The following is a 16,929-nucleotide window of genomic DNA, read 5'->3' as shown; positions in this document are numbered from 1 at the left end:
AGTGATCCAGTATGTAAAGCGAACGATTAAGCCTATTACGAACTTGATCCGTTCAGCCGTTATTGAGATCTGATAATCGACGCGATCAGCTAGTTGCTTCACGTATAATATCCATGGGACGGCCTCGCCGCTCGTGCGTCGCTTTGCGCGTGCACTTGGTGTGAAACATTACCGTGTCTCTTGATAAAGAGAAGAAACAAAAGGAAAAGGAGAACAGATTGACTCTGTTTCTTAATTTGTAATATTCTAAAAGCTCACACACGCACGCACGCAAAATCGTCATAAAATAGAAAATTCAAAACAGTTATGAATTATTTAATAAATTTGAGATTAACCCTTTGTTTGACATGAAATTTTTGACAGTTTTTCTAAATTTTCAGTATTAAATGTTTTCCCGTTTTGAATTAATATCCTTTTAATTAAAGTAAAAATTTCGATTCTCAGTCATTTGCATCGCTGAAATTTAATTCTCGAAAAGTTAGTCTCCACAGTTTAAAAATTTCAAACTATATTTTCGACATTTCAAGTAAAATAAATTAGTTACACGATTCCCGAATAAATCTGAGAAAATCAAGTAATGGCGAGAGATTTCATGTCGACTTGGCAAAGAAATAAATTAATGATGTTTCTTTCATTATTCGATATTTTTAATAGGTGGGAATAGATAGGAGGGGCACCATTTTCTGAGAATACATAAAAAGCTTCAAGCGGGAAGTAAAGGATACATGGCTTCAACATCGAGTGCCGAGAGCGGCGAAGAAAAGAGTGGTGTAAAAAGACAACTTTGACGTGGAAACTCACGCATACCTGCACTCACGCGCGCGAATGTGCACACGCGTGCTACATGAAGAGGATAGGGAGCTGGTGAGGAGACAGAGAAAGCGATAAAACGACTCCGGTCGTGATTTCGTTTCCCGCACGTTGCATTTGCGCAGGAAGCTACCATTAATTAAAATATGGGCGGGAAAGAAAAAGGGCAGCGGGAACGACGTACATGGAATGCATAAAAGGTTCTCGTTTAACCGAAGCTCGCGCGCGAACACTGCGGAATAACCGCGACACAGTCGAGTTCTGACAATGGCTGTGGATCCTGCGAATGGATTTTCTACCGCCGCTGTGTCGTTTGTATTTTCCCGCCTACATGCCTCTTTTTCTCTCCCCCTCCCTTCTCTCTCCTTCTCGCGCCGTCCCAAATATATATTTCCACCGTGGTTTAATTTTGTGTTTTATACGTCAAATAAAATAAACATACATTACATTCTGTAGTCCATATCGTGTCGGTCTAATTAAATATTACGAAATGTTATCTAATTAAATGTGCAGCATCATGCATACAAGTATCACGAATAAGGTATCTCGTGCAAACCCGAATATATTAAATCACGCATTTGTTAAAAATCTTATAAAATCATAAAAATCCTGATTCCCGGTTGCATATTTCAGTTATTTCCTTCCTCTAAAATTCGTCACTGCACGGCGAACCACACAGGGTCACCATTGCTCGTACGAGAAATCCCAAACAGCGGGATGCAACATCGTGCCATGTACGCTTGCATTCGAGGACCGGAACGGATACTGTGCCGCTTCTTCTGTCAACACATCGATATTATGCTCGCGGTGCCGTGCAACCGGCAGGAAAAATACGGGGCACGCGGTCGCGACACGAGCATCGATGCGACGTGATCCTGATGCCACGGGGGTGCACGGGGGGTGCATCACGCTCAGCCGAGAAACGTTTCTCCGCTCGATGTAACTGGAACGTGTGCACGTGCCAGTCGCTCATTAACAACGGCCCGCTGTCCTAAACTCATTTACATAATTAGTGCGTGTCGGTTGCAGCGACGGTAACGCGTGACTGCGACTGTGAGAGCGTCAGGCTCAAGCGTGATATCACCCCTAATGCAAGGGCGATAGGGGATAGGGACCGGCCGCGACGCGACACATTGCATCGCATTCGGTCCATCGCAAGTTGAGTGGCATTTGCCAACTTCCAGCAGCATCACGGAGATTGGTGATTTGCCGGACGCTTCGACGCTTCGGCAAATCCCTCAGCTCGAAACTGAAATCCGAGTTTTTCGTCCCGCCCCGTTAATCTGAAGATTATCCCCGGCTGTTCCCCCGGCAGCAACGCGACACTTCGCGAACGCAATCTCGCCGCGTGTATTGATGGATTCGATCTACCTTATTTTGTTTGATTCGGATTTTGATGCGAGGTAGACGAGAATTACTGTACAGCGGGATGAGGGATGTAACAAGAGATCGGAATTGGAATTGTTTTTACGCTGCATTTGCCCGCCGTTGTTATTTGTTACATGTGTATGAGGGAATATTTTCTTTCAGCTGGTATCGAAAAGGCATTTGCATAATATCCTGATAATAATTCAATTTGTTTAATTAAGTGGAAAGTTATTGATAATTTCGATGAATTTGAACGGAATGGCGGAAATGTGTCCCCGATATTTGCGCCGCTCGGGTGTAAATTCCGGAGTTAACGAAATTTTCATCGAATCGAAGGCATCATCTTTCAGAACTTTTGCGATTTCAAAATATTATTCAGTTATAATTAATTTAAAGCCAGCGTCCCTGCGGATAAATTTTAAATTGCGCCTGACATTTATCACGTTATCAAAATATTCATTTTATTAATAGATTTTATTAATATATTTTATTAATAGATTTAAACGGTATTTCAATTAAGTCATCAAGGGCAACTATTTTTTAACTATTTCAGTGAAGTCACTGTTGATTCAACCCGATCCGGAATTGCCTCTTTCACGTATTGATCGCCCATTGGTAGTTATGTACTACTATTAGCTCTGAAGAGAAAACGAAACGTCCCGTATCGCGAGCTCTTCTCGCGATAATAATTGGTAGGAATTTAGATGGGAAGCACGGTATTCACCGCGCCCTCATGAATTTTATGTACTACCCGTCACGCCTTGGTCGCCGTTCCGGCCAAAAATTGCCGGAAGCGGAGGCACGCGAGCAGGAGAATGCAAATGCCACGACGACTTTAATAGCATGGATTATAAAACAGATCCGAATCCAGATCCGCGCCCACGCGTGCGTAACGCCGCGCTTGAAAATTTAAATCCGCTCTACGGATCCATATAATTCCATTATGCCCGCATTTGTAGCGAGAGAGGTGAGCTTGTTCCAGCCGAGTCCGGTCGTGGTCTGACGCGTGTCCATGCAGGACTCACGACAATAACGAAAATATAATCTGGAAAATCTCGTGTGTTTCGTGTACAAAGTGATTGGTAACTGACGTTAAATCTAGCCGAGGTAACTCGCACAATTTATTCATTTTATTACAATAATGCAATGTTCTGTTACACTTCTTGTCCTATGAATATAGATCTTTCGAGAAAAGTGTGTCATTGTTAAGACTTGTTTAATTATAAAATGGTGAATTTGAATATTCACTGCAAGTGAGCAATCAATCCACGGATATATAAGCTTTTTCTAGGTATTTTTACGTGCTAAACTGAAATTATCTGCCCACAGCTGTATTGGAAATCACCCTGTGTGTTTCAGGACTTCCTTCAAATCTTAGATTTTATCTGTACAGGAACGTTCAATTTATACTTTTTCCTAAGAAGCGAACGCCGGATTGACCACCGCGGTGCTGACACTGACACTGTCATTGTCTTGGACATCTGTCTTCTTAACTGGTCCCCATAATGGCGACGGACGGAAAAGACTCAAAAAGCTCTGCGAACAATTAAAAGCGCACAAATTAAATTGTTGCGAATCCGATAACGATGGGAGATACGTGCCGCCGACGCCGTTCACGTTCTCACGAGGTCATATCTCTTCGCACAGAACCGCACAAAGTACTTCGAAGTGTGCGCGGAACGGCCGAAAACAAAGAGAAATGGAGATAAGAGTAATGTTAAATTTATCGGCTAACAGAAAGCGGAAACGGTCAAGGAAGACCTGTCTGCCCCTCTGCCCTTCCTTTTTCACCCTTCTCTTTTACCCTCTTTCACCCTCTCTCTCCGTAGAAATAGGTGCGATCCGGTCAGGGCCGCCGCTGACACGTAAGATGCCTCTGTGTGAAAATTTATTTTTCCTCTCATGCGCCCTCACCCTTTAAAAAACTAATATTTTTTAAAAATTGAAAATTGATATCTCGAGATGTGAAACTGGAAACGTGAGAAAATTTGAATGAAGATTTCGCATTTAATTTGCACTTACTTCAAAATGTCCTGAATTAAATAAACATATTTATGCGATATGTATCATCTGTTCGAAAAAGTTCTTGCACATAGTTCTTACGTCGTCAACGTGATAAGAGGAGTTCGATCACAATAACATTATTTTGAAGGTTCGTTCATTTTTCTACTTCTGTTAATGTTATAAGTCTCTTCCTGCTCGTTCCCCATTGTTCGTCATAAAATTTGCACAGAGCTCGCGGCGGCCCTGTATTCGGAGCGATGGAGAGTGGCGGGTTCCCGCAGAAACTTTTCGTTTCAAAGTACGATTACCTACGGACCGTGAAAAAAGTTGTATTAAGACGTTTCCGGAGTTTCCCCTGATTTTACGGCGCGGGCCAAAGCAACTTCTAAATCGGCCTGTAACCGTCATTGCGTCGAGAACGACACGCAGCTTTCGAAAAAGTCTCACCCTAATCAAAACGGCGAAAATAACGCGACGTAACGACGTTAACAATCTGGGCGCGAAATCGTAATTTTCCCGCCTTCGGCTTTACTTTATTGCACATAATACGCAAACCGGATGCACTATACGTAATGACGAAAGTTTTTATTTACGTTTGATTAATCGATCTTGCAGGAAATGAGACAAGTTGATCAAAACTATCGGGATATCTAGAGATTTTACAACCGTCTCTCTCTACTTTCTCATCAGGCAAGATTAATGGTGGCATCGCAGCACGTTTCTCCCAATACAACAATTTTCCATTTCCAAGACCGTCGACTCATGAGTCATTAGATAAGAAAGAATTTTCTGATTATCGAGAAATAAGCTTTAGACAAAAAATAACACCCTCGTATTGATTCGATAAATTTGTCTGACAAGAAAAAGAAATTAATTGCAACTCATCATGGTGCATTATATCTGCATTACTCAACAAAACGTTGATACTACTAAGTTTTATTTATTTTATATCAAATTATGTGAAATGATGTAATATACTCGGTCTTGATATTCAAGTAACGATAAAAACTTTTCGTGACTTATTTACGTAGTCTAAATTTTGCAGATCCATTTTACATGGAACAACCCGGTAAATGAACGAGAAAATGGCTTTTAAGTCTTCAAGTAAAGTACTGATTACATATTTGCAGACTGACAGAAACTTTAGACCTTTCATCCGAGGGCAACTGACTCACCTCCGCTTTCCACCATTGTAGAACGAAGAAGACCGGGAACGGCAGCAACGTCGCCAATCCAATTCCAATACCAATTATGCTCGCCCAGATAGGAAACGTATACGTGCCGTAACTCCCCCGAAAGTCGGTTTGATCTAGTTGATATCCAAAGACTCCCTGCGGACAAAAAAGCGAAGCGTGGTTGATTGGCCGTTTCTCGCACTGCGGAGTCGTGGGATTTCGGCCACGAGTACGGCACATGTGCGGGAGCGTACTACAATTATCAATTAAGGGAGATTTCGAATTTTTAATCAAAACTAACTTTTCCAGGCCACCGTCCTGGGAAATGGCCTGGACGAAATTCAACCGTTATAAATAAAAATTCGCTCGGCACGCCTCGACAGGCAGCCAGATTAATTAAGCAGTTTTGGTCGCGGGTAATATATTACGCTTTGCCTTCTAGGGACGTGAATGCGGAGAATCGAATGGCGAGCTTGGCAAGTATGAAGCTGATAACTCTGCTTGAAAAAAGTTCAATAGAATCAGACAGAAAACATCGGTACAATCGTATCGCATTCCTGATTTATAAAAATTACAGATTTCTTATCTGATACGTTCGATAAGTTCTTTATCTCTTTTCTGCTGAATTAATGCACTCACATATTTTTCATCGGCAAAAAGCGATTTCGTGACTTAAATATGAGATCGTATTTTATGCTTTAAAAGCATGTAGAATACGATTATCTCAGGAGAAATAAAATTCTAATCTTGTATACTACAATCGCGGAACTGTTTACGATAAAATCTTGAGCATACTATATCTCTCTTACATTTTATCCAGAATTTTTTTTTCGAATGAAATGAAGTTGATTGCGCCTATTATACAATTTGTTATTGTATTATTTTATCATTATAGTAATATAAATTATTCTCTCTTCGACGGCGGACTTCTTTAATAATCGGTGATCTAAGACTCAAGTTTTATTACTTTCACATAAATTGGATTTATTGTCTCCATGCGATGGCTGGAACTAATTTACGGTATATTCTCTCTCAGTGTGTCGCTGAACTTTCTACGAAGTTTACAGTCAATAAACGTGAGTTCCTTACCGTGACGGGATAAAGCATCATTATACTACGTCTTCGTGTCGTTCCTACCGCCGATTGTACTATTCAGCCATTATATTGTTAAAGTTTAAATCGCTAACGTAATTCATTTGCGAGCGTGTAAAGATAAGAATTGGAATAATTGATTTCAAAAACAATGGCCACGCAAGAGACTGCAAAGTTTTAACACAAAGATCGAACAATAACGACAGAAACATTTTATAGATCGTTTCAGATAATTTCAATATCCGCGACGAACTTTCAATTTCAATTTCCGAATTTTATATAATCTAAAGGCAATGTAACGAATAAGACACCATGACAGTTAAGACTTACCAGGCAAGTGACTGGAGCGAGAATAACCCAGCTGACCCACCAATATTTATAAAGGATTGAACCGAAGCCCATTTTCATTTCAGCCAGATTACCCAAAAATCTGTTGCATCCGTAGAACCAGGAAGCCACAATGACCTCTGCAAAACCGATCAATAGGATCGCCCAGGAGGCAGTATGCCAGTCCATCAGTTTGAACAGGTAGATACCGCCGTCGAATACCATCGGAATCGCTAGGAGCCAGCAGACGACGCATATACCCAATATCACGAAACCCTCGTATTTTCGCAAATCCGGACGCCTGTCCAGTATAGCGGTGTTTATCGCTTGCACGCCTGCAAACTATATCATAAAAAGTAACGACCGCGTTTTCTTCCTTCAACGATACCTCCGCGTGCACTGTCGTTCTCTTTCTCATCTTTTTTCTCATTTCCTTATTCTTATAATGGGTACACAGTACCGTGATAGTTGACGGTGTGCACGGTTGTAAGAGGTTTGGTACGAGCCCGGGATCTACTTAGTTGATTGATGTAAAAATATAGATATCGTTATGTTTAAATTAAATCATACAATTAAATTATACGTAATCGTTATGTTTAGATTAGATTAAGTAAATGCCTGAATTTGATTAGATAACATTTCACCGGAACTGTCGTGAAAAATATATATGTACATGTATGTTTAGTATAATACCGGAATCTCCTTGATCGATTGACGTAAGAATACAGATATTGTTATGTTTAAATTATATCATATAATTAAAGTACGTATCGTTATGTTTAGATTAGATTAAATGCCCAGATTAGATAACATTTCACCGGAAGTGTCGTAAAAACTATATATGTATGATTACTATATACGTATATGTATATTTACTGTAATACCGTATCGCTTCATTTGCTGTACGCGGCGCGGTCAAAATATTTTAATCAACCGGAAAAGACTCTGTCGGGACCGTCTTGCGAATATGCAACTCGTTGGAATAAACGTAATTAGAGTGACGATGTTTCTCGTTACGCCGAGGAAAATTAAAATTCACATTTCTCATCCGCCCTTCACCTCGTTCTACTCCCCACGCCCCTCCCCTCCCTCTCCCTTCACCTCCTCGACAAACTAATAATTATTTTTCTCATCGTTATAAGTGACGAGGAACGGCTAGAGAAGTGAAACGTTCTCTTGGTTTATCTCGGAAATGAAGATAATAACTGTTGTAGTCTTCTCTTGCAAGATCCTCGCTCGCTCGCTCGTAAGATCAAATTCCGCGATAAAGCTCGCGCGAATCGTTGGCGTACTCACTTGACTGCCGAGACCGAGTATGAAGAGCATAAAGAAGAATAGAACAGCCCAGAGATTCGGCAGCGGCATGCGCGCCACCGCCTCCGGATAAACGATAAAAGCTAATCCCTCCGCGCTCTGGACCACCTTGTCGATCGGCACTTGCATCCGCTGGGCCAAGAATCCAAGCACGGAGAATATGACAAAGCCGGCGAAAACGGATGTGAATAAATTCGTCAGAGTGACAAAAATAGCGTCTCTGAAAGCAGACAAATCAAAAATCAAATTATCGAACGATGCAGAATTGTATTATCAAACAAAAAGTGTTATCAAATTCATGTAGTTTACTAAATGATCATGAAGTTTACTAAACAATGGTTCAATTTTACCAGCTTTTTACATCAGAATAAAAAATATTCGTATTAGCACGTACTGTTTTGAAGGAAATGTTTTCATCAGAAAAATTCGATTAACCCATATCTGTATCGAATCTTTTTTTGTTTTCCCGATCCCCCAATCCTAAAGTTTTATCCCCCAATTCTCTTACACTCCCTACATATAAGATTTTCTGCTTATCGAGAGAGAAGGATAAAATATCACAAGCTTCTACATAGTCTTACCACAAATTCTGCCTATATTTAAAGAGAGACTGTGTATCTATTTTGTAGTATTAAAAATTATCCGGTGCTATTCGAAAGTGTCACGTCCTACATTAGCATTTTTAAGAAAACACAAAAGCAAACCAACATTTAAAAAATTGTTCGATATCATATTTTGTTATTGTTAATGGAATTGTTGTGCGATATTTCATTCTTTACGACAATTACTTTCAGCTACACGAGCTCATTATTATTATACCTTATATTCGCGTTAGTCTCGAAATTACACCGGCTGCTTGCGATGATACCCGGCTATCTTCCATCACCGAAACGACGTCGTCAAGTCTCGAACTAAAATAAAATATACAACGATCGCTGTGTCATAAAGCAACTGAGACGTCCCCAAACGATGAATCGTGAAGATTAATAGGCACTCGGAGTGCTTAGTCAGTGTGATTAATTAAATTACTCGCCTCGCGGTAAATTATTACATTCCGATTTTCAAGAATTATTTCAGTTTTTCTCTTACTTCTATAAAGCATTCTACATTCGTAAATATATTTTCTTTCTATTAGTTTAGAGCCAATGTAGAAAAATGTTAGATGAAAGTTAAACCCTCGAACGCCCTACGGACACGACACATAGCTTGTGTGTCTCAGGCTATGTCATAACTATCACTTCTACAAATGCGACGAGGTTCAGAATCTAACATGATAATAAGCGCTTCCAAGAAACACTGAATTACCTACAATTTCAGAATATTTCAGTATTTTCCACGACTGCAGATACGTTGTAAAGAGAAAGCTACGGGAAAGCTATTTTGTGTTCTCATCAAAATTTTTCTTTGCTATTCTGTTCAGTTGATTCAAAAGAAATGTTGCTATAAAGGAAGTATATTGTTAAATAAAAAACAGTATCATTCTTTTGTCACTCTGTATTTATTCTCAAAGTTGTTTAAAATTGCCTGTCGTTTGTAAAACTTGAAGTAAATAATTAATGGTTAGTAATTAATTATTACGTAGTTTTTCCTCGTGTTTCAAAGCGTTGTGCTACCAACACGAGGATATAGTAGACATTGTTTACCGCCATAAGACTCCGCGTCTACCTCAAACGTAACGAAAGAATAAATATAATTTTAATACAGACGTACCTGTGGCAATTGTTGCTGAAGTTGCTGTAACTCGCGAGAGTGACCAAAGACCCGCAGGCGATGCCGAGTGAATAAAAGATCTGCGATGCAGCATCCGCCCACACGTTAGCGCCCTGTAGTGTCTCAAACTTTGGGTAAATGAACCATTTGATGCCTTCTTCGGCACCCTCCAATGTAACACCTGTATCAATAAATTTTCCTCAATCACTAAAATTAATTGATCTCACATGCTGCAATGTTATTATCGCACGAGGTATCATCAATCGTTTCATCCACTTTAAATTCATTAAAATAATGTTTTTAAATATTCTCAATGAAAATATAAAATATTTAAAAAGATCTAAAGTAAAATCTCTGAAGGAAACATTTTTCGTCTCTGTTTTAGCGTCTTACCTCTTATTAACAGAGCTACGAGAACGAAGTAAGGGAAGAGCGCGGTAAAATAGACGACTTTGCCGATGGTTTGAATACCGCGGACCAGACAGACGAAGCAGACGGCCCAGGCCAGAGTGAGACAGCCAAACAATTCCCATCGTATACTTCCGAAGTTTTCCCATGTAGCACCGCGTAAACCAAGTACGTAATCTCTGGATCGCGCGATCGACAATTACATGCATTGCAGGCGCAATCTTGAACACTTTTCCTCTGCCTTAACGCTGAACAGCGGCGAAAGGTTCGTTACCGATCCTCCGACACAATACAGCGCTGACAATAAAAACATACCTGAAATATTCCTCGGACGACAATGTTCTATTATATATTTCAGCGAAAGGTTTGACCTCGTCAGCCCGAAAACAGTGGGTACTGTTATGATCATCGTAACCGTATTTATTACAAAAGTCTTGGATAGCGATGCAGCTTCTATTATAAAACATATTCCACTCAGAAATTTCCTTACATTTCACATCTTCGAGGCCACTGTAACAATCTTCCCGTAAGGATATTATCATTAGATGCACTTAAGTGTCAGGAAAGGATATAATAAATAGAAAAGAATTTGAAGCTCCTGGGTGATCACAAGAAATGACACGCTGAGAATTCTTGTTTTTAAATATTCGTGCGTTTTCTAATAAAAAGATATTTTGATTAAAAAACACTACAGATCACTTGTAGTATTTCGGAGTACTTGTAAAATACTCCGAAAACTAAGCAATTCTCAGAATGTCATTTCTCGCTTTTGACGTCATAATTCAACATGGTGACTACCCAGGATTTAACTGCATTGTATAATATACAATATGTTACACAATATGTCATGGAAAGTTCTAAAAGGTTCTTATACTTCTGCTGTTTTTTATGTTATTATATATTATATGTTTTTTATGTTATTGTATATTTCATATATTTTAGAAACCTTTAGGGTAAGGTTGCCACCATTGAACCGTTGCCTTCATTAAACCACTAAGGTATTTTGAAAACTAAAACGACGGTCGTCAAAAGAAAGAGATAGAACGCACGTGCACGTGTCCCCCCGCTATCCCTCTCACGCTCAGTTTCATGGCGGCCGCTATTTTGCAGAGTGACACGTGGCAGTAGGTTTTAGTATGTTTTAAATACCAAAAAAAATAAAAATTGTGAAATAACCACTCAGATATGTACTAATCGTGATTTTATCTTATTTTGAATGTTCCCTCATGAAAGTATATTGATTTGAGTTGTTACTACATCGTTTAGTTAAATGTTCAGATCTAATCTCAAAATAAAAAATCGTCATCGTAAAATTTATACCTAATTGCTATGATTGAACCACCTAGCGGTTACTATAATTGATAGATGCTGATTGCGTGTTGATTTTAAAGCTTAATCAATGTCATTTCAAATCACATTCTTAGTTTCACTTTATTACTTATAGTTTCAAATTACTAGACATTCAAAAAAAGTGGTCCAATAGTGGCAACCTTACCCTACATTTATTAAACATTAAACAATTAAATTATAATAAATTATTATAATTATAAAAATAGCAAGATATAATTACTCACAAAAAATATTTTATTCTTAAGTTTATATGAATTATATGAGTTATTTGAGAAATTTACCTTATTTAAGTAAAATAAATATATTTATAACTATCTAAATTGTAATATTTTTAATTTTTTTCTGATATTTAATAAATTGTCGTGAGCGCATGCAAATAGCTCTGCGGGCACACGGTTAAGAATCCCTTTACATTTATTATAAATATTTGGCTTATATATATATATATATATAGATTAGTCCTAATGTCCCAATGGCCGCCGAATGGTGCCAATGGTCCTATGGCCCATTGGTCCCTATTGTCCTATGGCCCATTGTTCTAATGGTCCTATGGCCCATTGTCCCAATGGTCCTATGTCCTAATGTCCTAAACTCAGGTAAAAGCAAGTGAAACTAAACTTATAGTTTAATGTACAACTTACATATTCCTGCACTCAATTATCTTTGTAAGTTGTATATATTTTGCAATAGCTGTGAAAACTGCACATTTGAAAACAAGTAAAATAAAATAAAAATTAAAAATAAAAATATATTAAAAATTTAATATATATAAGAAGAAACGTACATGCATTTCAAATATGTAAAGTAAATGTCCTATGGCCCATTGGGCCCAAGGTCCTATGGTTCATTAGTCCCACTAATCCTATTTTGTACTTTGTCCTAATGGTCCTATTTATGTCCTAATGTCCTATTTTATACTTTCTGACAGTTGACGATTCACTTTCATATTCATAGAAACAAATATAATAAAAATGAAATTTTAAGTTGTTTATAATACACGAATAGAGATAGTCATCCGTATTCCAATACGTATTGAAGCTATTAGACTTTTGCATCTTTCAGAATCTGTAGCAAGTAGCATGCTTTATTAATGCAAACAATTACATCTAATAAATAACTCGGTGAGATATATGCGGTTGAGTTATTTCAATGCTTAATGTAAACGCTTTCCGAAATGCAAGCATAAGTACTATCTTTTACAGAGTAATTATTGGAAAATAATATAATAAATAAAAGAAATAAAAGTTATGTAAGTATATGTACATATTTTTTCTATTTCTGTATCTTTGCTGAAAATATCTTTACTATACTTACTGTGCAAAGCTATTTATGATTAAAAATTAGATATAATCTTTTGCAATTAAATAACTTTCTCGAATCAAATAAATAAAAAGAAATAAATTCATCTTTGCATGCTCCTAGCAAATTATTATAAATTCGCCTCCCGTTTTACACAAAAAGTGCGTTCTACTACCCTTATATATAATGAATTTAATTAAAACTGCGATCTCTCTCACACACCAAAATTTCATAAACTTTTTGCTGAAATTAAGTGCAACCACGAAAGTTCAATATTTATCATATTAGTCTGTTGTTTTACGTACTCTCCGTGTTGAAACTGTTATCGCAGTACGCCCAGGCGAGTTTTTTGGAGAAGGAAGCGAAAGTATAGAATAAAGTCCATGTGACTATTATCATGTAGTATATCAGCACGAACAGAATCACCACCAAGGTACAATAACCGAGACCGTGAAAACCCGGTGCCATGCGACTAAAAGCTTTTATAGGTCCCAACCCAGTATATTGGCCTATACAGAGTTCGAGGAAGAATATCGGCAGGCCCATTGTAATTAACATACATATGAATGGTATTAAAAAGGCTCCTGCAATAAATATACACAGCTTTACTCTCACAGTGTACAAAACATTTTGTATCGCCATTAAAAGTTTCTCGTTAAAATTTTTATTTTATTATTATTATTGGAAACGTGGCAACATGCGTCGACAACGCGTCCACGCATGCAAATTCAACAAAAAGTATCGTCGCGTTAAAAACGGAGGGCCACGTTCACTTCACGTGCGTACGTACGTACCGCCGCCATTGCGATATATGAAAAGAGGGAACCGCCAGACGTTGCCGATGCCGACAGCGTATCCGATGCAGGATAGAACAAACTCGATCTGGTTGGACCAGCTGCCTCGCTCCGGCTCAGCTGGACGTTCCACCAAGGCCCCGCCAACTCCGAGAGAAACCCTCCTCGCCTGCCAATAACATGCACGTAGAAGGGGCGGAGGGGAGAGGCAGAGGAGCGCCGCGTTTATATTCGCATCATATAAATTATCGTCAAGTCAAGTCAAGTCAAGATTTGACGCTACGTCATTCCGACGCATGCATGAATCGTCGGAGAGAAATATCGGAGTGCACGTGCACGCGCGCGCCAATACTATTGTACGTCGAGGCTCCCATGGCTCCGTAACGAGATTAGAGGCATGCTTGAATCGGCCGAATTTATCTCTCAAGTTTAACGCGGAAAATATTTAATCTGGCCGTTCTGTAAGAGGAGATTAAAAGTAAGATTGCGCGAAGATTAGCGAAGATTCGTATCTGGAGCTGTTACACATTAAACGAAAAATACGATAAAATGTTAAACGGTTTTAACGTCAATGCGGAATGATTAAAATATTTTTTTCACGCGTTATTAATCTTTGTACGTTGCGAACGCGCGTAAGGAAAACACAATAACGTTCTTTAACGTATGATAAATCTTGGATTGTAACATATATTCATTTTTTTAGCATTTTTATAAATATATTATTTATTTAAAAACTCTAAAAACCGGGACGAATATATGTTGCGACAATACACTCTAAATCTTATATATGTGACACGGAGAACATTTTTGTTCGTCTTTTATCCTACTCTGCTAATCATTCCCGAGATTTATAGATTTATAGATTTATAGATATATCTTTTGCAAAAAGAAAGTGGAAAGTTAATTTTCGAGCTAATCCATACAATCGTACCGTCTCTACGAAAAGTCTCTACGAACCTAAAAATCTATAAATACATACTGACATAATCCGGTATAATTCGCAGACACTTTAGAAACAGAAACAGAAATAAGAAATACACTTGCATCTCAAGTCACAGTCGATAGTAATTATAACTCGGCGAACAAAGTGCATATGTCCCAATAAGACGTGTCGACAGATATTTACGCTGCGCAGATAGCTGTCCAGGTGATAAGCGACGCGACCAAGTACATAAGTTTCTTTCTTTCAAATTTCAAGTTCGACAATCGTGACTAATGTAATTACACTACGCTTACATTATTTTCCACTAATTTACTGACCTGCGACGTTCTTCTGGAATTCGTCATGATGACAGCGACAGGCTGGTGTCGGATTTGAGACTACTACGAAACTCCGCTAATGACTGTCGCGGCGTCGACGTGTCCAGACGCTTATAATAATATGTAACGGCAGATAGCTAGATAGCTAATTCGAACAAGTATCATTATCGAAAAATAATTTCCGGTTCCACTCGATCAGTTTTAACACACAGAAATACAATGGATCACACCACGCGGTACAACGTTCGAAGCTTTATTGAAATCCCTACAACAGTGTATCATCGCATAATTGCTCACAGAAAAGCAGATAAGGATAAAACGGTGTCATCAGATTTCTAGATAACGCGCGCTTCTACAAACGTCGATTATGGAAAATTCGAGGATCGTAGGTGGCTTTTCTTTATTATTATTCTTTTTTATCTGCTGAGAGCTGACGTCCAAAGGAAACTTAAAAAAAAGAAAACCTAGGATTTGTTGTTGTTCTATGCAGCCAAAAAGAATTGGAATAAAGTTCATGGTAAACCAAACAACTCCAGGATTCCCTTAAGCGAGGAAAAGGCTAGCACCAAAAGAATTCGAAATTTGATTTATGGCTAAGATTCTTCAAATTTCTTCACTCTTGTCTCCCTTTCGCTGATTGTATGTACCAACCCATACAGCACGAAAACATTTCAGAAATATTTCAGAAGTATTTCATCTGACAGATGAAAGCATCTCATAAACATTGCAAAATGTTTCTGCAACAGTTATGAGACAACTCCGGAATAGCAAAATGTCCGCGACATTTGCATTCAAAACCTTATAGAAAGGTTGCTGAAAGGTATAGATCAATCTGCAACCTTTCTGAAATATTGCCGAAAGATTATTAAAATAGCTGAAATCTTTTTGATATATTACTAAAGGTTAATTGAAAAAATTTTGAAACTTTCCTATGATGTTGCACACAAATTACAAAGCTCTTATTAAAATAAATTGAAAATACTTCAGAAATTATATTTAAATTTATTATACGAGTATTCAGAAGATTGCAAATACTAAAAAGTTATAATAAAAATTATATATAAAATGTATTTATTATTTTTATTGTACGTTTTTATTTAATATTTGCAATCTAATTAATATAATAAATATGATTTCTGAAATATGCTTAATGAAAAAAATACGTAATATATATAAGATGTATATAGATATGCATATATATCTATATATGTATATAAGATATATAGATATACACATACATAGCTAAATCAAGTATTCACCAAGTTTCCCTTTAAAAAGCGTGAATTGTTGGCACATTGACAAAGAGCCATTCTTATGTTATATATTTTCCTTTTTTTCCTCCAAATAGTTGATTAAAAGGAAAGAATTATATAGATATATAATTCTCTGTTCAACCAACACTTATATTTGAAAGAAAAAAAGGATACGTGAAGATAATGCATTTTTTTGTCAACTGGTTAGCTTCATTAAAGATCGAATACTTGATCTAGGTATATATATATATATATATAATTTTACTTTTTACAATATTCACATTTTTCAAATTTATTGCATGTGGTAGGTTTTAGAAACATTTCTGTTGCAATATTTCATATGACATATTGCGGAATCCTTTCAGAAATGTTGCATATGAAATGTGAAATCTTGAAATGATTTTAAAACCTTCCTGAAAGCTTTCTGTATTAATCGGTGCTGTATGGGAGGCCTGTCCCCGGTTTGCAAAAAAGCAAAAGGAGTGAAGATGGTAACAGACAAAATCGGCCGAAAAGTGCAAACCGGGAACAGGCCTGGTATATACGATAAATTTAATTATTAGAAACTTAGGTATTCTTGTCGTATCTTGTTCTGAAGGCTTTAGAAAATAGATCGCTTGAGAGAAGGTTTATTGTTATGATTATCAGACACAAGCATATTGCATTGATATTTTGTATGTCCGATATATACGATACTAAAATTTAACAAAATCTTGAAAATGCATCAAGAAAATGTCACGTAAAAATTATCCTATAATAAGTCAT

General features: G+C 37.6%; 1 protein-coding gene across 1 annotated transcript; it reads right to left on the bottom strand.

The window, feature by feature from the left end:
• Positions 1 to 3,270: 3,270 nt before the first annotated feature.
• On the bottom strand, positions 3,271 to 15,558 carry LOC105287202 (sodium- and chloride-dependent glycine transporter 2). The gene is made up of 10 exons (XM_026970563.1): positions 14,912 to 15,558; positions 13,652 to 13,820; positions 13,163 to 13,441; positions 10,524 to 10,728; positions 10,194 to 10,387; positions 9,801 to 9,981; positions 8,073 to 8,310; positions 6,780 to 7,118; positions 5,358 to 5,513; positions 3,271 to 3,714 (listed from the first exon to the last, which is right to left on the bottom strand). Exons 1-10 carry the CDS (start codon positions 14,936 to 14,938, stop codon positions 3,595 to 3,597), a joined length of 1,908 nt encoding a protein of 635 aa, XP_026826364.1. The 5' UTR covers positions 14,939 to 15,558; the 3' UTR covers positions 3,271 to 3,594.
• Positions 15,559 to 16,929: the final 1,371 nt, after the last annotated feature.

This window comes from Ooceraea biroi, chromosome 6, assembly GCF_003672135.1.
Source record: "Ooceraea biroi isolate clonal line C1 chromosome 6, Obir_v5.4, whole genome shotgun sequence".
Classification (NCBI taxonomy): Eukaryota; Metazoa; Arthropoda; class Insecta; order Hymenoptera; family Formicidae; genus Ooceraea; species Ooceraea biroi.
Note: the sequence above shows the minus strand (reverse complement) of the source record. Positions and strands in the feature narration are given on the sequence as shown.

Coding starts and splice junctions, on each gene's coding strand:
- LOC105287202 (XM_026970563.1), bottom strand. CDS start 14,938: ATGACGAATTCCAGAAGAACGTCGCAG. Junction 5,514..6,779: donor TCGCTCCAGTCACTTGCCTG/GTAAGTCTTAAC, acceptor TTTTGTCCGCAG/GGAGTCTTTGGATATCAACT. Junction 3,715..5,357: donor TACAATGGTGGAAAGCGGAG/GTGAGTCAGTTG, acceptor AATTGTTCGCAG/AGCTTTTTGAGTCTTTTCCG.